We start from the raw sequence: 21,480 nt of genomic DNA on the forward strand, positions 1-21,480 counted from the left end.
AATAGGTTAGAAAAATTGAAAAGAGAAATCTCTGAAACATATTCTGAAAATCCATTAGAAAAATGGAATACAGATAAAGTAAAGGCAAAAATAGATTTAACTAATCCAGATACTATAGTAAGGGTCAAACCTATGAAATATAGTGTTGATTATCAAAAAGAATTTAAAAACCAGATAAAAGAATTGTTAGAAGCTAGATTGATTAGGCTAAGCAAAAGCCCACATAGCAGCCCAACCTTTATGGTTAGAAAACACAGTGAGATAAAAAGAGGAAAAGCCAGAATGGTAATAAACTACAAAAAATTAAATGAAGTCACCAAGTTTGATGGATACTACTTGCCAAATAAGGATATCCTTATTAAACAAGTACAGAACAAAAAGATATTCTCAAAATTTGATTGTAAGTCAGGGTTTTGGCAAATCATGCTTACAGAAGAAAGTAAACCACTAACTGCATTTAGTACCCCCAATCCTTTAGGACAAATACGAATGGAATGTAATGTCATTTGGGTTGAAAAATGCACCACAGATATTTCAGAGAAGAATGGATGAGGTAATCAAACCAATTACTCATTTTTGTATTGTATACGTAGATGATTTACTTATTCATTCAAACAATATCGATGAACATATTGAGCATCTTGAGAAATTCTGTTATATTATGAAAAAACATGGTATTACACTTTCTCAAAAGAAAGCTGAGATGGCTAAAACAGAAATAGAATTCTTAGGATTATTTATAAAAGAAGGAGAATTGCAATTGCAATCCCATATTGGAGAAAAATTTCAAGAATTTCCTGAAGAAATCGAAGACAAAAAACAATTACAAAGCTTCCTTGGTATATTAAATTATGCTGAAGGATTCATTGAAAATTGTGCTAAATTGAAAAATTATTTTCTTCCAAAATTAAGAAAAAATATAATGTGGTCTTGGGAAGAACAAGATTGTGAAAATATAAGAAAGGTAAAAGAAGAATTGAAGGTATTGCCTAAACTTGTAATACCCCAAGAAGAAGATTTTTTTATCCTGGAAACTGATGTTTCAGATTACTACTGGGGAGCAGTGTTAAAGGTTAAAAAGAATCATAAAGAATATAAATGTGAAAAAGATTGTTCTTGTCCTGAGATACTTGCAGGTTATACATCAGGGACATTCAAAGAAGTTGAAACAAGATATGAGACGAATAGAAAAGAACTCATTGCTGTAAAAAGAGGAGTTCAGAAATATGAAGATTATTATTACCAAAGAAGTTCTTGATTAGAACTGATAATACTCAAGTTAAAGCATTTTTGAAAAATAATGTTGATCCATCTGTGACTAATAGATATATTATTAGAATACAAATTTGGTTTTCATATTTCAAATTTGATATTGAATAAATTAAAGGAAAAGCTAACTTTCTTCCTGATTATCTTAGCAGGGATGGAGGTAGAACAATTAAGGACGAAAGTCCAGATACTTGAGATAAAAATTTCCTATTTGGAAACCCAAATTCAAAATATCCAAGATAGCCTTCGAGGCAAGAATTAGCCCATGAGGCAGAAGTTTCTTGTACCAAGACTAGTATCCCTCACAGGGACTTGTGAATACTAGCGCTCTCCCCGAGGATAAAGGGAAAGAAAAGAAGGTAATAGGAACCCCTTCACAGGGAATACTTAAACCTATTACTGATAATAGAGATATTCAAGATATCAAAAGAGAAGGTAGCTCTTCACAGAGCCAAATTCAATCTAAACTTTCTATTGAAAGGATAGATCCCAAAGATATTGTCAAAATATGCCATGAAGCAAAAATGCCTAAAAAAGATAACTATGAAGAAGTAACACTTTTTATTGTTATTTTTAACATTCTATCAGACTGGTATCTGGAGATTGGAAAGTGGATGAAGACTCTCCACTATTCGAAATATAACAAAATAAATTTTTATCCAGGAGCACCAGCCAACTAGGTTCGAAATTGCTTTGAAATAGGAAATATACTTTGTATATATCCTAGTAAAGATCTCAAGGAGATAGCTCAGCTTCCAGCCAACATTAGGAAAGCTGTTAAAAAATATACTGAAGTTGTTAAAACAACAAATATATATATCAGATTTCATTCAGCAACAATGGAATGAGATCCTGTTCTTGAATATATGCATCCATCGTTCCATGTGATCAAAATGGGACTAACAAATCAACATTTTTTACCAGCCAATCAAAAGGTTGTTAAAAATGGATATCAAGATATTCTTAATATGATGCCCTATAGAAGAGCAAAAGGATATAAAGAGATATTTGAGCATGTAACTCAGATAATTACTGAGAAAGAAAAAATATGGGTTTATCCATCTGAAAATCATATTATCTATTCCAATGCAAGGATGGAAACCAAAGAAGAAGATATTTGTTATCTTGACCATTTATTATCTGCAATTATATCCAACCAAGTGCACGGATCAGAGGATGTGGCTAAAGAACTATACAAATTACTCTGGAATTACAGTGATCACCATTGTGAATACTGTGTTGTTGAAGATATGAGTCAAGCATCTCTTAATGATGAAGAATTCCCTGTAGAATTCTTTGATTCGAAAATGGAGAAGTGATGGTGACTAAAGTAACCCTTTATCACTACTTTAATAAAGAAATTTATTAAAAAAAAACTATAGCTACTAGAAGACAGAAGATAATACAAGAAAAGTCTCTATAATTGTAACTACTCCTCACCAATAGTTACAAGTGGCAGACAAACCCAAAAGATAAGGCATCTACTCTCAAAAGAAGTGGTCCACCCAACAAGAAGACAATGAAGAATTTGGTGGAGATAAGATGGCCTAGCTACCCAACAAAGAAAAAAGGAAAACACCTGTCCAAGATAAGATTCCAAAATCTCCTATAAAAGGGGACATGAAGGAAGAAGGAGAGCATCTCGAAATACCTTGAAATAACTTCTCTTAAACACATTTGAGAGAAACCTTTTGTAATCTGTATACACTACTTGTATTCAGAAAAATATTAGATAGCTTGAAGATAGGAAAGCGTGTAATAAGGTAATCACTTATGGAGTTCTAAACTTCATAAGGTGAGTACCAAAGGTATGTAAATATAATTTGTAAGCATGTACAATTTCAGTTCATGAATATTAAAGTAAAGTTTGTTATGTTCAACAAAGGTTACATAAAAGGATTTCGTTAAGTTTCTCATGATTCCTCGGCAGTACAGATAGAGATTTTAAAAGATTTTCAAAACTTTGATTTTGAATGGATGTTAGCCATGCCAAAGTACCCGTATTTGATGAATGGGTTAGGGGAAAAAGGCAGTTTCCTAACAAAAATTTGTAGCACCTTGTGTGTGAGTTATCTTTTAAAATTTCGTTCCAAGTAGGAACTTGATTTTGAAAAGAGTTTGGATAGAGGTGAAAACAGAGACTCTGGATACTGTGAGATAGCGTCTGTGGAAACACGGCTAGTTCTCTAGAATGAGAAATGCAACCTTAATTGAAAAGCCTTTTGCGGAAGCAGTTGTGGACCCAAATGATTTCAAAACATTTTAAATCTTTACTTGATTCAGAAGATTGATTAAGTACATACAAAGCATCTATAAGAGCATACTGGAGGGAAAACCTGTTTATTTCCAATTGATTACTGTAAGTTATTAAATTATTTTTACATGCTTATGCTTTAATTATTTTCATGAACAATTCACAAGCATCCACTTCCACTATTAATAATGATAATAATCTTATTTTATTTTTAGATGAAAAAGATGTTTCGTTCTTACTTAAACTAGATAAAAAATCTGATGATATATTTCCTGTTGGTAGAGAAAAAATAGAAGAAATATACAGAGATATAGATTATAATTGTAGAAATAATATAGGATTTGATTCTGTAGGAACTAGTAGAAAAATAAGAAAAGTAGAAGATATTATAACTAAACATACAAATATACAAGAAGAAATCTCAGAAGGACTATTTAAAGGATACATAACTAAGAGAGGTCAACCTATAATTTTTAAAGAATTATTAAAATATAAAGAATATTTAAAATTGTTCAAAAGATTGAAAAATATTGATATAGGGCCTGATTGATAAATCTTTAAAGATATAAAATAGATCTTACAAATAATTTCATTAAGGACAATATAGTACTTTTAATAGGAAAGGCTATTGTGAAAAACATTAAGAATTTTCCAGCTATTCTCAAAGTTATCCCCCCATACGTTTCCTCCTGAAATCTTTACCACAATTACGAACCATCTAGGTTATAAAAGTCAAAATTCACTTACCAATTTTGTTCGAACAATCGAATTACCCCTTCATTTTTTACTTTCTCGTTTTTATATTTATCTTGCAAGAACAATCAAACAATGGTGCGAACGGTAAAGAAGGAATTGATGGACAATCGAGCACCAGAATGCAGAATGCTACAGTCGAAATATCTCACCTTTAAGAATCAGATTAGCAGTAATTTGATTTCACATCATTTTAGTAATTTCTTTGGTTTTTTTTTCCATATTCTTTTTTTTTCATATTTGTTTAGTTTGATTAATTTGTATTTAGCGAAGAGATTAATGAAAGCGCTTATTGCAAAAATCTCTATATTTCGTTCTGTTTTGTCTTCATATATTGTAAAAAATTGTGTGTTTTAATCTTTAATTTAATTTTCTTCCAAAATGGGTGCTTTTGGGAAGTGGATAAAATCACTCGTTGGTCTGAAAAAATGGGGATCAAATGACTCTATAAGCTAATAATCTTTCTATTATCTTTATATGATTTTTTTTTTTTTTGATGTTTTAAGCAATGATTTTTATATTGAATTGTGTTGAGCCTAATAATCTTTGTATTATCTTTATATGATTTTTTTGGTGTTTAATTAATGATTTTTATATTGAACTATGTTGAGCTTAATTCATATCTAATGATGTGTTTGGTTGGGCTTAATAGTTGTTGTTGACTTCTTGTTGCCTTTTTGGTTTAATGATTGTTATTGTTGTGTCGTCCACAAGTTGCTCGCCGAAAATGCCTGCTCGATTTGTGCTAGACTGATAGGGTTCGTCTTGAAACAAGTACGAGCCGCCCACGGGTCGAGTCCCAATGGTCGAGCTGATGATATCACTGTTTAGCCCGTGCTTCCAAATTCTTGGATCTGCCCGTGGACGGAAGAAGTAGGTATTGATATCAGAAACAACAGAGCTGAATTAGACGTTTTATTTTCAGAATTATAGGTGGCAAAAACAGAGGTGGTTTCCAATTTCGTTTTACAAGTTAGTTGTCTCATTTTTATTTACTTATGGCAAGAATATTGCAATTCATTTCTCCTTTCTCTGAACTTTGCTGGTATATCTTAGATCTTTGTCTGATTAGAAGTTCGCATTTCCTCGTGTTGAATATTATTGTATTTGGTTCAATCTTTGATGGTTTTCAATAAGACACTTTGCTTCGGATGAATGCTTTCATAATTTTAGTGTATTTTTAGCTGAAGGAACATTAATTTACGAATGGTACATTAATTTTCTGTACAGAATGCAAAAGAACTTGTATGTATTAGATCAATTTAGAAACTTGAAACCATGAACAAAGATTCATATCAGTGATTCCGCTCGTAAGTCGGAAATTTCTCCTAATTTCAAGGGATCTTACAGATTGATCAGTAATTGGTCAATCTAGATAGTGGCTGCACGAAATAAGACTGTTACTTAACCAAGTCAGAAGATCTTTTTATCTTTATGAATACGATCACTTAATATTTCTTAGTTATGACACCTGTCTTTGATGCTTTTACAGGAGTACGAACATGCTTACTCATGTTCTTGAATTGAGGCCGTTGACATGTCGAATGATTTTCTTCTAACGAGAAGGCAGGTGATTGTTAAAGAATTAGCGTGTGAATTATCAAGACTGCACAGCACAAAATCTGGCCTGTGGAGCATGAGATTTAGCCGATCTTCCCCCACCACCAAGGCAGTTGCATCAAGTAGAATATGCCAAGAATTACGATGGGCTTCTGAAATCCAATGCATAGAGTATCGAGTCCCATTCACTTCTGCCGGGTAAGAAAATAGTCCTTTAGGAGCGTGTTTGCACTTCCTTCTGAAGTATTGGCTGAGTTGTGATCCTTTAATCCTCAAATCCAACCAAGATTCTGGTGCAGGAATCACTCTTGATTCTTTGTAGCCTGCAAATTCCCTTACATAATCAGCATCTTCCCCGATTACAGTCAAATAGAAGTTCCCCTTGAAGAACGGGTAGCTCTCTCCAACTAACATCATTGCATCCTTCCTGTTTTGAGTGAAAAGAACAAGATACTCCTCGTCTGATAGTCCAAAGTGGTTTAGAACATTGTTTCGAGCTTGAATTTCAGGGATCGACACGAAGCTCCCATGGAAGGAGGATTTCTTTGTGAGGATGTTAAGCAGTCGAGACGGCTCCAACTGTGTTCTCTTGGGATCTGGGTGACTAATTCCAGAGGATGGCCCAAATGAGTCTCTTGGAACACCACGTAGTGATTTTCGCTTGTCATCCAGTTGGGGCGCCGACGGATTTTCTTTGATGCAAAGATCGTATAGATCCGTCTTTTCTCCTCCTTCTACAAGTGCGTTCGAGTACTCTGGGTATTTTGCTAAAACGTATTGTTCCACATATTGCCTTTCTGTTGGGGTTATGGGTCCTGACCATCTAAGATCAAGACCATTGAGTGTTGATATAGCTTCTGCTACTATGTGAGCAGGAATCACCGTTTTAGCCTTCTGTTTCATTTTAAACAATTAAAGAAATAAAGAGACGAAATTAGATACAATCTCTCCTTTTCCCAGGAAATACATGAAACACTTAAAAATTCGCTTTTACCTTAATAATCACGCTTCTTGGTCTGCCATTTTGTGTAGGAGATTTTGGTACTGGACTTGGTGACGATTTTCTCATATCGGCCTCCATAGTCCCTTGATTCATCTGTTATGAGAAAACTCAGAATTTCAAAATCTATGCTCATAAATTTTTTTTAAGATACTAACCTTATTGAAGATGATGAAAACTCTGTGTATACCTTCATTCCTGATGAAATCTTTACATGTTTCTCGGTGCTCTTTCCCATATTCTTGATGTTTCTGACAATTCATAAGCTGGTGGAAAGGCTTTTAAGGTTGTAAGAAAAACCTTTGAAGATTTCAAATAGAAGCAGAGTATGATTCTGGATTCAATATTAATGTGGGTTGGTACACTGAGAGAATGAAGAACAGAATAGACCAGGCTAAACCTTAACAAGAATCCATTGTCTTGTTCAGGTTAAAGTGCCAAGAAATTGTTGTTTGTTGATGGGAACAATAGATTTCTTTTTGTTTTAGGTCAATTAATATAGATTTAGACCTTAAACGCGTTTGGATTTGAGGATTGCAGGAATATTTTAACAGACCTTAAGTAAAATATTCGACACCAGAAGGTTACAACTGTATTTAATTCAAGATTAGACTGAAGGGTTTGGTTTAAAATCTCAAGTAGAAAGCGACCGGTGGAAGATTTTGTGCCGTGTTTGATGTCCAAAACTAGACAGGGTTGGACAGACTTTGTGCCGTGTTTAATGTGCAGAATTACATAGGGTTGAATAGAATAATGGACAATTTTTATTTTTATTTTTTATTATTATTATTATTATTTTTTATCATTTTTCTTCTTTTCTCAATTCCATCGAGTCTAGCATAACGAGCATATCAAGCTTAAATTTTATCCTTGTGCCTTTCCTTCGTCATACTATTCAATCGAGTATATCAAACATGAAATTAGTAGATTCAACGGAGAATAAAAAATTATGGGTTTGTTTAAACATGTAGGGTTGGCACCAGACAAGGGGGGGAATATTCCCGGCAGACAAACTACGAACTGGGAAATGTGAGATCAGTATCAAGAAAGTACAGCTTATTTACTTATTTTTAATTATGTAAGAACAACTAAAATAAGAAAAGACTAGTTCAACGATAGCAAAAGCCTTTGATCAGTTCTAATTATTTTGTTAATTGTTGTCATTAGATTGCAATGAAGCTAGTTTTGGCGATTTAGTTATTAAACAGACAATAAAATCTAAGACTTTACATGGGATTTGGGAAAGAGGTAGAGATTCCAAAGCTCTTGTTTGAGCCCCCATTCTTGTCTTTAAAAAAAATAAAAATAAAAAAATTGTATTTTTGAATAGTGTACTGATGAAAAATATGTGATTAAAAAATAAAGAAAAGTCATGAATTTACGTGAAATATTATTTTATTGAAGAATGTGTGGTTGAAGTGAGATCAAATCACAGTTGAATAATGTATTTTGATGAAAAAATGAGACTCAAACAATATGAAAGCAAGACAAAAATTAAAATTAAGGGTCCTTTTGATTGTAAGAATGAAATTTGGGTAGAAAGAAAACTAGTTTCAGGGAATTGAATTGCCTAGAACTTATTTTACAGGGAATTGTCAATTAAATGTGTTTGATTAGTATAATTTTTCACCTGAAAAATGAGGTGGGGGAGGGGAAAAGAAAAGGAATTGCCAATAAAAAAGGTGCAATCAAACAACCCTAAAGGTGGAAAATTCATGAAAAATTCTATGAATCGAACAGGCCCTAAATGATTTAATAGTTCGCTTTCGAGTACAATAGAGAACTTGTCGTGAAAAATAATATAATTGTATAATTGATTAAGACATAATGAGAATTGCCCGTTCAAAACGCCTGTCCCGTATTTCTACATATGCCCCATTATTCTACTCTTCTGTAGAAAAAAAAATCAAAATTATTTGTCTCATTAATTCATTCATTTTTCCCCTAGAGTTGAAGTTCTCCTTCATTTGTTACTTTCCGTGAAGCTTCTTTGGAAATGGATTGTAAATTTATATATATTTTTCTGGGTAATTACCATAAAAGGTCCATACCTTTTAATGTTATTATGCAAAATATCCCTAAATTTCATTTTTTGACATTTTCACAAATACATTTCACCTTTCATTGTGTAGAAAGTTCTTTTCATCCATTTTTCGACAAAATGACAATTTTAGCCTCCTATTCAAATAAAACAAAAGGAGCAGAAAAGAAAAATAAATAACTAATTGGAATCATAGTCCTAAATTTTTCAAAACATTACAGATAAATCCTAAATTCTCCACTACCACCACTTTCACAACCCCTCCAAGCCACCACCTATAGATTTACATAGCATCACTTTCCGGCCACAACACCCGTCGAAATCCACCACTACCAGCCTCGCCTCACTCTCCCCAACATAATCCTCCATAGTATTGGTCATCAATCTATCCGAAACAACCACAGTTATAGCCCAAAATACCAAACTGTTGTATACAATCCTTCATGGCAATCCCACTTTCAGTGCCCCCATGGTCACAAACTACCACCGACGATTATCCTTCGCCTCAATGAACCTATACATAGCTTCACATCACTCAAAACTACCTCAAATCATTTTGTCGTAATTCTAGAAATTCGACAGTGGCGACATGTATTTTGTCATACTCTTTTCCTTCAATTCATGCATCCCACGACACTAAACCTTCAAATTGGCATCAAGTGAATCACCAACAAACCTAAACGATAATGGGTATGAATCTAATTAAACAAATTATCCCCTCAACTGTTTCAATATTTGGTCCAAAACTCTCTACGGGCACATTGCAGGGTGAGAGTTGTCTGACCAAAATTGGTGGATCCTAAGTGTTCAAATCTTTCAAATTCGTGTGTGGGAGGACGGTGTGGGAGTGAGGCGAGGTCAATGGTCGTGGAGTCCGGTGGACATGGTGGTCAAAATGTAGTGCTATGTGGATCTATATGTGACAACTAGGTAGGTTGTGAAAGTGGTGATGGTGGATAATTTATAATTTTTTTTGTAATTTTTTAAAAACTAAAGAACTGTAGTTACAGTTGGTAGTTCATCTTTTCTTTTTGTTTTAGTTGAATGGGAGGGAAAATCGTCATTTATTGAAAAAAAAAATGGATGAAAAGAACCTTTTACGCAATGAAAAGTAAAAGGTAGGGATGAAAATGCTAAAAAAAAGGGAAAAAAAATGAAAGATAGAACGTTTTGCACAATAACATTGAAAAGTAAAGAACTTTTTGTGCTAATGACCTTATTTTTCTCATGAGAAGACCAGAAATAGCATTTAACTACTTTTCTCCTATAACCTGCGTAACAACTTGCATTTACGACATGAAAGAAAGCATTTGTATTCTCTGCGATGAACCTTACAAATTCCTTATTCAGGATTGAGACCAACTATGAAAGAATAAAAGAATGAAATAGTTTTCAAGGCTTAAGCCCAAAATTTGAAATATTGTTTTACGTAAATAACAAATAATAGAAACTCGAGGCATGTATGATAGACACTATAAGACACTTGTCCAATAAACAAAATTTTATCATTTTTTTTAATTTTTGTTCAGTGCTAGAAGTCATACATGATGTATGAAAAAGTAATGTTATTCTAGTCAGTAATTACAGTAATCATTGTATGTGGTAGTTTGTTATTTGAAGCAACATAATTAAAAGAAATTAATGCCTCAAATAACAAGTTGTTAAATAAAATAACATTATTATTATTTTAAAAACACTAAAGAAGCATAAAAAAGAAATATTTAATGGGTCCCATGTCAAGATAATTAACGGAAACACAACTATGAGGTATCATTTGACCTAGATCGGAATAACTACACATAACTCAAGTGTTGCTTGCACAAGAAGAGATTGAATCATTACAGCAAAGCCAATATCAATGGTTTTCTGTAGTTAATAACATTCATCGGTTTAAGTTGAAATTCCACGCAGCATTGTCAAGTGAGTGACGTTTCCATTGCGCCGCTCCATACTCGAGTATTAGCACGAAATTGTTTCAACTGCAAGAAACGAGAGAGAAGCAGTGGTTAACGTCTCCATCTTTAATATGTCGATCCAGTCAGTTATAATAGAAGAAAGAGAGAGAAAACGAGCACAGACAAATTGGTAGGCAATGAACAAATCCTACATAAATATCTTTGACATAATGTAATGCATGTTTGTCAAATCATAAATTATTATTTAAGCAGATCAAACATACTTCTTATCTACACGTTTCATAGGACCTACAACTTATAAGCACATAATCTATATTTTGCTAATGTTTATAAATGTTCAAACTGTTTTTTATCCACACATTTCATGATAGAATAAACATCAATGCTTTTTAAAAGCACTATCAAACATTTCATGATAGAAGAAACATCAATGCTTTTTAAATGTTCTACAAGTACTACACCCACTTACCAACACTTTACAACCATGCTTTTTAAAGGCACTACCAAACATGCATAAGATAGAAGAAACGTTAATGTTAGGTAAAAGTATGTTCGATTAGTCGAGGGATCATCAAGCTGATATAATGTTAATTTGATCTTCTTTACAAAAAGGAAAGAAAATTCTCTGATGATGCTAATTTAAAGTAATTTAAGGAGAAATTATTATTTTTTCAGCCAACATGAACAGTTACCTCTGACTATGTTGCATGTCTCACACTACTTTAGAGCCATTCAAGATTTTGGGTAACAAATTCATGCCAACCAATTCATATACCAACTTGAGTATTTAAATTTTCCTTCACAGTTCTTCCATCTTTAACAACCGACCACACCCAAAACCATCACGTTTCTGCTCGTATAGTATGGGTAGTAGAATGATGGGAGTGGCATAAAGTGAGATTTGAGAGGAAGTTAAAATGAGATAATGAGAAGGTAAGACACATGAAGTGAATGTTGACCGAGTAGACTTGAACGGAGGAGGCTGGACAGGGGTTGTCGGGTTGGTAGTAGAAATACTTAATGACAGATGCAACGAACAAGAATGAGGTTGAGAACAAAGTACAATTGAGAAGAGAAAGAGGAAGAGAGGAGAAGAGAATAAGAGGGAGAGAGTATAGAATGGGGGGGAGAATATCAAGTTTATTTAATTATTAAAGTTGTATATCTTTCAATGTATAAGCCCCTTTTATGCGGGGTTCAAAAAACTTATTTTAATTAAGAAATATTTAATCAAGTCCTAGAGAATCTAGTGAATAAACATAATAATATCCTACGAAATCTAGTAAATAAACCTTTAAAACTTTTCCTAAAATAAGGATCTAGACATGGAAAGTATGCATATAATAATCTTCAAGGGTTCTCATCATTCTCAACAACTGAGAAAACTCGGCTCCAGCGAGAGACTAAAACTTTACACTCCAAAGGTGGCCAATCTTTTGTCTTGACCAAACGTCAGTACTGAACTTTTGACAGCAAACATGATTGAACTCATACTAAGGGGACGGTCTTTCTTATGAACCAAGCACCGATAACAAACTCCAAAAAGTAGCATATTGTGCAATGCATCAAACAAAATATCAATTGACTTCACAAAATTAGGAGCACAAGGATCTATCACAATAGATTGGCATGCAGGAACAAATGATTGTAACAATGGTGGCTCAAATGTGCCCCTTGTGCCCCGATAAGGAAACAAATATGTAATAACGCTATAGTAAATCCTTAATTGCTTCATGCTGACACTCTCATCCTTGCTATTAGAATATTCAATAGGCTCAACGATAAAAACCTCATTTTTTTTCTTCACGATGAGAAATAATACAACCACACTTGGAAAGCAACTATCGGGATTGGGGTGGGAGACCTAGTGTATGACATACTTGACAAAGATGGAAGGATATGTACCATAGGTTGACTTGTCAATAAACTTCATCTAAAGATTAGGGAATGGGAATGCCGCGATGCACAATTTCAAGATTCGAACGATTGAGAAACCTATATGCTGTGATGTAGGGAGCCTCATAAATATCATAACATGGATTCCCATTAATAAACTTCTGCAATTAGTTTTTTCAACCCCAAAGATAAAAAGAGAGACATTATTTTCAAATTACTCCAAAAGGATATTTTGGAAGACACAATAAAAGAAACCAAGAGTCAAAAGTGTTGGAGGTGAAAAAGGCAAAGGTGTTGGATTTTGTAGTGAAAAAAGTTGATGCAAGATACAGTCAATTCCCTTCACAAGAATAAAGCTGATGTAGAATAACTCAGTAAACATAATAAGAAGAGAAGAGAGAAGAGAGGAGAAGAAGAAGGCAGAGGCGGGGAGAGAGGAGAAACGGCTGAAGTCAACTCTTTATTTCATCAAATTCATCAATAATATGAAAATTACAAACCAAGGTAGGTTTAAATAATGAAAACCTAGAAATATAGGGCCAAGCCCATTATTTAAGTTCTAATTAAAATACGTAAACTTAAATAAAAGTCCAACTGAAACAATAATAAAGGTCCAACTAAAATACTGAAACAATAATAAAAGTCCAACTATAAGGATGGATGTCCTCATCAACTCTCCCGGGGTGGGAGAAAAACTCGACCCTGTCGAGTGGATATGTCACCGTAGACTCTCGTCAATCTCCCAACCATAAGCTGAGTGGTTGGGCAAGTTTCTTCCGGCGTCTGTAGAAATGCGTCAGTGGCGGTCTGAACCTGGTGTCCTCACCAACTCCCCTCGGGTGGACGGGAGGCGATCTGGGCCAAGGAAGATCCTGCTGACTCCGATAAAGCTCTAGCAAATCTGGATCCAAATGCTGTAGTGTCTCCCTGGAGATCCATGCACAATCAGAATCCGGTCGACCGACCCAACGAACAAGGAAGCGCTGAACCTCTCCATCATTAGTGAACACAGTTTCTTCATCTAAAATAGCATCAATTTTATCAGTGTGTGCTGTGAGAGGTGGTAGTGGGTTAGAGGGAGCCAACGAATGAGGGTCAAGGTCCACAAAAGGAGGTAACAGGGGATCATCTGAGGGAATGAAATGGCCTTTATAAGCTACAAGGTCTTCAACATTGAAAGTATGATGATAACCAATGTGGGATGGAATGTCGACAATATATGCATTTGGACCAACTTGCTTTAAAATTTTAAAAGGACCAGCACTACGAGCTTGCAATTTGGAGGCGGGTCCATGTAGACGCCGCTCTGGCCTAATGCGAACCATAACGTAATCCCCAACATTAAACTCTATGTGTCGTTTATGTAAATCAGCTTGTAGTTTATAATTTGCATTACTAGTTTCAAGTTATTTATTGATCTCAATGTGCAAATCACGAAGGTGTTGTGCAAATGCTTCGGCAGATACTGACACTCTAGCCTGTGGGGACATAGGGATGAGATCTAATGGTTTCCTAGGCCTGTATCCGTGAACGGCTTCAAATGGACTCATACCTAATGAACGATTTACGGAGCTATTATACGCGATTTGAGCGACAGGAAGGATTAAATCCCAATTCCGAAGGTTCTCCCGGACCAGACAACGTAATAAGTTACCTAGACTCCGATTAACAACTTTGGTCTGACCGTCAGTTTGAGGGTGGTAGGCTGTAGAAAATTTTAATTTGGTACCCATCTTATGCCACAAAGTCCTCCAAAAGTGGCTGGTGAAGCGAACGTCCCTATCGGACACGATGGTCTTGGGAAGCCCATACAGTTTGACAATCTCATTAAAGAATAACATGGCAACCTTGGACGCATCCGATGTTTTGCTACAGGGGATAAAGTGAGCCATTTTCGAGAAACGATCGACAACCACGAAAATAGAATCATGCTTCTTTGGGGTGCATGGCAGTCCTAGCACAAAATCCATACTAACGTCTTGCCAAGGACAATTGGGGACGGGGAGAGGAGTGTATAGGCCTGTGTTCTGCTTCTTCTGTTTGGCCAACTGACAAGTGTTACATGTACTAACGATTTTAGCCACATCTCTCTTTAAACTAGGCCAATAGAATTGGCGTTCAACCTCCTCAATGGTCTTATCACGCCCAAAGTGACCGACTAACCCTCCCGCGTGAACTTCCCACACTATAAAATCTCGAACTGAAGTTCGAGGGATGCACAATTTATTGGCTCGAAAGAGATAACCCTTCTCAAGTCGAAAGCCATCTGTGCTGTTTGATTGTCCTCCTTGCAAATCGAGAAAGATATCCTTAAAATCTGGGCATGCCTCGTAATCCTCCTTAAGCCTGTCAAAACCAATGACTTTGACACTCATGATCGACAAAAGGGAGACACGACGACTTAACGCGTCAGCTGCTTGGTTCTCAACGCCCTTCTTGTGTTTTAAAACGAACGAATAGGCCTGCAAATATTCAACCCAACGTCCATGCCTAGAACTCAATCTCTTCTGAGAGTTGAGGTAACAGAGGGCTTCGTGGTCCGAATAAAGGACAAATTCCTGAGGCAACAAGTAGTGGCGCCAATAGCGTAAAGCCTGGACCACCGCATACAGTTCCTTATCATACGTTGAATATCGTCGTTTGGCCTCATTTAACTTTTCGCTGAAATAGGCGATAGGGTGACGATCCTGACTTAAGACTCCGCCTATACCTACCCCAGAAGCGTCACATTCAACTTCAAAGACTTTGGAAAAATCGGGAAGACGCATGACAGGAGCTTCTGTCATTCGCTCCTTGACTAACTTAAAGGCCTTCGCCGCCCCTCGTGTCCAATGAAACTCCCCTTTCTTCATACACTCCGTGATAGGTGCCATAATAGTGCTAAACCCTTTAATAAAACGGCGGTAAAACGTAGCTAAGCCGTGAAAGCTCCTGACATCATGGATGGCCTTAGGCTCAGGCCAGTCAATTATCGCCTGAATCTTAGCAGGGTCAGCAGACACCCCTGTCGACGAGACAATGAACCCCAGAAAAACTACGCTATCGGTGAAAAAGGAACATTTCTTGACATTAGCATACAGGTTAAATAAAAGTCCAACTGAAACAATAATAAAGGTCCAACTAAAATACTGAAACAATAATAAAAGTCCAACTATAAGGATGGATGTCTTCATCAAAAGCCAGATTGCAAAAGTCTAAATTAGTGAATCACAAAACAGCATATTGAGCTCATTTTACAGTTGATTTTTAAAATGGAAANAAAAACCACCACCTTGGATCAACAAATAACAAGGGCAGTCAGGAACCACAGGCATCTTTTGATGCATAACAGAAAAGGAAAGAGAGAGAAAAAATAATAACTGGAGAATTAGGAGAAATTCGTGCAGGGAAAAACTTCTACACTACAGAGAATATGAAATCCATTTTTTTGGTAGTCCTATCTATATACTTAATAATTTCTAACAAAGAATATTAGCAGAAATAGGGAGTTTAGGGGCAACATGAAGGAATGGTGTAATAGAAGTGGGTGAACTGTGTAAAATGGAGTTGAACTTGACCTTGTCTCAGCCTTAAAAATTCTTAAACTAAGAAATAATATATATTATAAGAAAATCTACATTTCCACTGTAGGAAATCAGTTTTTTTTCACTATAGGATGGTCACCAATGAATTCTCCATCTCTTTCTCCCAGCTAAAAGTAACGCAGACTCTGGTGACTTAAAACTACAAATATTGTAGCAACCAATGTGGATCAAGGTATCAAAACCCTTCTTTTGTTATCAAAGTATTATTTGTAAAGAGATGATATTTGCATTGAACTAGGAATTGATAACCACAAGATTGTGAAATAACATAATGATCCTCCAGATTATCTATAATGACTTCAGTTGGCTCTGCACAAGAACAAAATATCTAAAAATGACAGTCCACGTAGAAGTCAGCACAAAAGAGAAGTAAAATAAAACTACTGGCAGCTGACAGTTTGTTCATTGTCTCTTGTGAGAGTCTGAATCTGAGGTGGCGTGTGGTGGTTTTTAGATGGTTGGTGGCGGTGGTGGGAGATAACAGGGAGATGGGCACTGATGGCTGGTGGGTAGCATAGGTTGTCAACAGGGCTGTGATTCACAGGGATGATGGAGTTTGGATATTGTCACGTCATATGGGCTACTAATTTAGCCAGCTGGTGTTGGCTGTTGATTGGCTAAGAGATTGTGAAAACAGACAATTTGAAAAATCTTTTGGTGCAAGTGAATTGAGCTATACAATTCTGCTGGGTAGATATTCAGCAAATATTTTTTGTTGAAAAAAAATATACTTTTTGTGATGATGAATAGCTTTTCTTAGTTGAACATACCATGAACAAAAGGTTTTTTTTTTTTTTTTTTTTTTTTTTTCAGACGGGCAATACTGATAATTGTAGATTTTGATTTTGGGTAAGGGTTTCTCTAGAGGAAAGACTATACTTCGATGCCCACTAATATAGAACGGGAAAAAGAGGGAACAAAAAAGAGAAAAGAATTGGAGAAACAAGAGAAAACTGTAGAGAGGAATTTCAATATACTAGATGATCTCAGATCAATTGTCGACATTAATCAAAACACTTAAAATGCTATCAAAATAGTAAATTAAGAATTTTCTAACTTTAATAACAAAATATATATTAAAAATGGATAATGAAAATACAAGATAATTAAAAAAAAAATGAATCTACTTTGCATATTTACACCTAGAATAAGTGCAACTTTGGCATGGCATCTGTCGTTATAAGAAAGTAAGTTTCTTCACTAGCAAGGCCAACAATGCATTCTCAATTACCTATAATTGAAAATTTTTATTCATGTCTTGAATAGACAAACTAGCTCTAAAAAACTTAAGCAGGTATCCATAACCCCAAATGATGTTTTAGAGATAAAGCTGTCCTCTTTGTTATGCAACCATGTCCTGTGCTTTAAAATTTCTGGTTGGTGCAAGATGGTCTTGGGATTTTGATTTTCAAACTTCAAGTCCAATAAATCATGAGCTCCTCACTATCCATTTCCAAAGTTTTCTTAGAGAATAGTTTCATTATACTCCCACAAGTCCATGGGTTCGAAATTTCATTTAGATCCATCTCATTAAATGTTCAACTATTGAAAATTTGAACTATATCTTTCTTTAAAAATATTTTAATTCAATTTTATTTATATTAATCAAAATGGAAGGGCATACATTATTATAATCTGACAGCAGAATTTAGCTATAAATTCAGATATCTCTCAAAATGGAAAGGAAGACGACATTATTATTCTTCAAGCATGATTTTATCTCTATTAATATGAGTATATTTTCTGGTATTCAACTTCTCTAGACAGAAAAGTTCGCTAACACAAAAACAATTTCTCGCCCAATACCAAAACTCTGTCTAAGTTAATCACATCCAAACAAATTTGGACCAAACTAGAACAACGAGATTTCATGAAATTCTGATCGATTTTTTTTAGACCAACCACCTGAAATTTGTGTAGAAAATACACAAGAAGAATTTATAAATACCAAGACAAAGACAAAAGAAATGAATAACCATGACAGTGTTAATATCTTCCAAAATGCTGCAAAGAAAATAACTGAAAATATTGCCAAGATGAGATCATTATTCCATGTTTGAAACAAAAAGAATTTCCCCATCTAATAGCCAATAGAAAACTTGAATATTTAAAGCTTTGCCAGTTATTGACCCAAGAGATCTGGGATGAATGGGCCGCCAGGAAACATGAATACAACACCTGTTGTTGGGAGTGAGGACATGTTTCCTCTCAATGACATGAGGCCTTGTTATTATAAAGAAAAATAAATGGAATGTAAAGAACAATCTACAGTAGAAGAGAAGGATCGATCAGAAGAATTATTTATTTCTGTTCAGGATTACCCATTTTACTTTCCCTAGGGAAGGTGAAGGTCTATAAACTGGGATTCCTATGCTCCAAGGCCAGACAGTTCATGATCCTTTGGATTCTACATTAGGTTGTCCTTGGTCTACTTGAGCACAATATTTCTATGATTCCCCAAATCCAAAATTGGAATTAGTCTCAATCCACTATATAGTGGAAAAATGACAAAGGTATAGCTAGATATTGCCAATCAGGGCGATGAAGAGTCAGGCAGTTTAACACCACAGAAGAAGCACTAGACACAATAGAGAAAGTAGATATAGAGGAACTGTGTAAACTTAGATGACTCCCTTGGCTAGAAAGGCTAAGAGGAAAAAATAGATCTGACTTTAATGTCAATGAGCAAACCTAGACATATTTATTTTAATGTCCCCAGTCAAGGTTGAGGTCACAAAGACTTGGGGATTTCTAAGCGAAGGAGAATGAAGAGACCAGTAATGTATATTTGATCGTCTCTTGATGATCAAAATTACTGTTGCATCAGACTACATATTCATTCTCCTATGTAGCATAATCTTTTGGATGTTCACATCTAGCTGAAACTCTTATCCTGGACTGTTAGTGGAAATTTACCATGAAGTAATGACAATCTGCTTAGAATACTAAATGAGGATTGAAAGTCAAAAATTTATAGCTGCTGCAGCTAATATAGTTACAGGGGATTGAAGGATGGTTTTATGCTGATTTACAAAAAATGGTATTATTTCTGTTTCTGGAAAAATAAAATTCACATGGTCCATCTTAGTTCTTGTGAAATTTCCAGAGGTCAATGAAAACTAAAACTACTACCCAAAAAGACGAAATTTTTAATGAAGAATAATAAAGATAAACAATATTTTCATTCTCATAATAAGGTAAATTATTGAAACTCCAAATTCCACACGGCTCATTGTCAATTTCTACATTTTCCCTGAAAGTATGTGAAGAATTTTAGGAGAAATTGCTAACAAATACATGGCAGATTCAAGTAAAGTTCTATTCTTTAAGCAGCAAAATATTTAGAGAAAGATGGAAAGAATACAAGATTACCCTTGGCCGTCGATGTTACCCTGGCCACTGCTGGCACCACCGCCACTGCCGTAGGACCCGTCGTCTGCACCAGTCTGCCACACAGACTGCCACGCCTGGGAAGGCGGCGGTGCCTGCATGTACACCCCAGGATCCACACCAGACACAGCTGGTCTCCCCATCATCGGCTGGCCCATTGGCGGATAATAATACGGAACCCCACTCGCGGCCGCCGGGGAGCCGATAATACCTCCCAATGCCACGGCGTCGTCCTTGATTTCATCCCTCGGCACAATATCCACCAGAAAATCAAATATATCAGTGCGTGTGATTGCAGCCGCTATGTCGTTCTTCTGCAGAGTACGACGCTTGTTCTCCTCCGCGTGGAGCCAGGATCGGATTGTGAGCTCGAGGATGAAGAGCTCACACGCCTTCGCGAAGAGGATTGGAGCCTCGGCAGAGATCATACGCACATCTTCATCAGCCTTCATGATCTTCTTAATGCGAGCCAAAGGCAACTGATGGTTCTTAAAATCATTCACCTGCTCGATCTCCTGCCGCTGATAGTTCCAGAACGTTTGAAGCTGCTGCTGTTGCTGCTGGAGGAGGTGGTGGTACGGTGTTTGGGGTGGGTACGCCACCGGCTGTGACGCCGCCAGCTGCTGCGGGTTGTTTTCCATTTTTTGCGAATGGGGGAGAATTAAAGAATTGCTCTAATGGGAGAAGAAAGGTTGAATATATAGATAGATTTTATGCCAAGGCAGTATTTATAGTGCCAATAGAATGTACTATCGAAGTAGCAGATAATACAATTTTCTGTTGCATAGATGGTGTGGAAGTAGCTCTTATAGAGGGGATAGGCGGAATAGGTTACTTGCGTGGCGCTCGTACACATACTTGTGTGTATTCTTTTTCCTTGGCCAATGCTTATAGCCCTATCCACTATTCTTCATTTTCATTGGTTGAGCTATAAAGAAATTAATGATTTTCGCTCTTACTTACATTATAATTGAATTTTGGAGAAAATGTATTTTAAAATAATAATTTTTTTAGAGAATATACGATTAAATAATGAAAGAAAAATTTTGAATTTACGTGTAATATTTTATTGAAAAATGTGTGATTGATCATTAAACCTTCTTCTTCTTTTTTACTTATTCAATTACTAAAGTTAAATAAGTTTACATAACTGGTCATTGCGTTAGTCTGAAAAACATTATACATGACATAGTAGCTGTCGAACTTTCATGTGGACTAGTGGTCATCTAAAGATTAGATCTAATTGCCCTCCTATGTTTTATTTTTTATTTATCTTTGTCACGGCCTTTTTGTTATTTATTAATGAGAAAATAGGGTTGGGCTTTAAAAGGGACTTGTGATTTTATTGGTCGATGTAAAATTTTTCTCTAACATCATATTTCATTTTGATTATCTATAATTTTACAATATGAAAATAGCTATCGACTATCGTCAATTGATGACAAAGGTTTAATGGGTCGATATCGGGTTTGGAGTGACCAATTATTTAACATTATCTTATTGGCTATATTAATCACAAAAATACTTTAATGACTCATTTGAAATTTACTTAGGTGCTATATGGGAGGGATTCTTGCCGAATTATAAGCAAAAATTCGCCCATTGGCTACAGTAAATGGGGCCCAGACAATGGCAGCAAACTTTGACTTCACCAACCGGTCAAGTAGAAATTTAGGTGAAAATACCATCTTGTCCCTACATTGTTATTATTTTTATCCGACATAAGGATAATTTTGACAATTCAAATGATTTTCTGAAAGGCAACTGTTGCAACTGTTCCTTTTTTGGCCACTTTTCTTACAGATGTAGGGCCCATC

The 21,480-nt window shown here is 35.4% G+C and overlaps 2 protein-coding genes across 2 annotated transcripts; both read right to left on the reverse strand.

The window, feature by feature from the left end:
• Window positions 1–5,510: 5,510 nt before the first annotated feature.
• Window positions 5,511–7,595, reverse strand: LOC111401812. Its single transcript, XM_023029726.1, has 3 exons — window positions 7,027–7,595; window positions 6,831–6,932; window positions 5,511–6,730 (listed from the first exon to the last, which is right to left on the reverse strand). The coding sequence occupies exons 1-3, from the start codon at window positions 7,072–7,074 to the stop codon at window positions 5,783–5,785; spliced, it is 1,098 nt and encodes a 365-aa protein (XP_022885494.1). The 5' UTR covers window positions 7,075–7,595; the 3' UTR covers window positions 5,511–5,782.
• A 2,985-nt stretch (window positions 7,596–10,580) lies between these two features.
• On the reverse strand, window positions 10,581–20,341 carry LOC111401813 (nuclear transcription factor Y subunit C-1). The gene is made up of 2 exons (XM_023029727.1): window positions 19,646–20,341; window positions 10,581–10,856 (listed from the first exon to the last, which is right to left on the reverse strand). Exons 1-2 carry the CDS (start codon window positions 20,302–20,304, stop codon window positions 10,853–10,855), a joined length of 663 nt encoding a protein of 220 aa, XP_022885495.1. The 5' UTR covers window positions 20,305–20,341; the 3' UTR covers window positions 10,581–10,852.
• Between the last annotated feature and the right edge of the window lie 1,139 nt (window positions 20,342–21,480).

The sequence above is a fragment of the Olea europaea genome, chromosome 10, assembly GCF_002742605.1.
Source record: "Olea europaea var. sylvestris chromosome 10, O_europaea_v1, whole genome shotgun sequence".
Lineage (NCBI taxonomy): Eukaryota > Viridiplantae > Streptophyta > Magnoliopsida > Lamiales > Oleaceae > Olea > Olea europaea.

Excerpts from the sequence above, each read along its gene's own strand:
- LOC111401813 (XM_023029727.1), bottom strand. The coding sequence starts at position 20,304 with ATGGAAAACAACCCGCAGCAGCTGGCGGCGTCACAGCCGGTGGCGTAC.
- LOC111401812 (XM_023029726.1), bottom strand. The coding sequence starts at position 7,074 with ATGGGAAAGAGCACCGAGAAACATGTAAAGATTTCATCAGGAATGAAG. Across the intron at positions 6,933-7,026 it reads AGATTTCATCAGGAATGAAG|ATGAATCAAGGGACTATGGA; the intron begins GTATACACAGAG and ends TTCTCATAACAG. Across the intron at positions 6,731-6,830 it reads CAAGAAGCGTGATTATTAAG|AAGGCTAAAACGGTGATTCC; the intron begins GTAAAAGCGAAT and ends AAAATGAAACAG.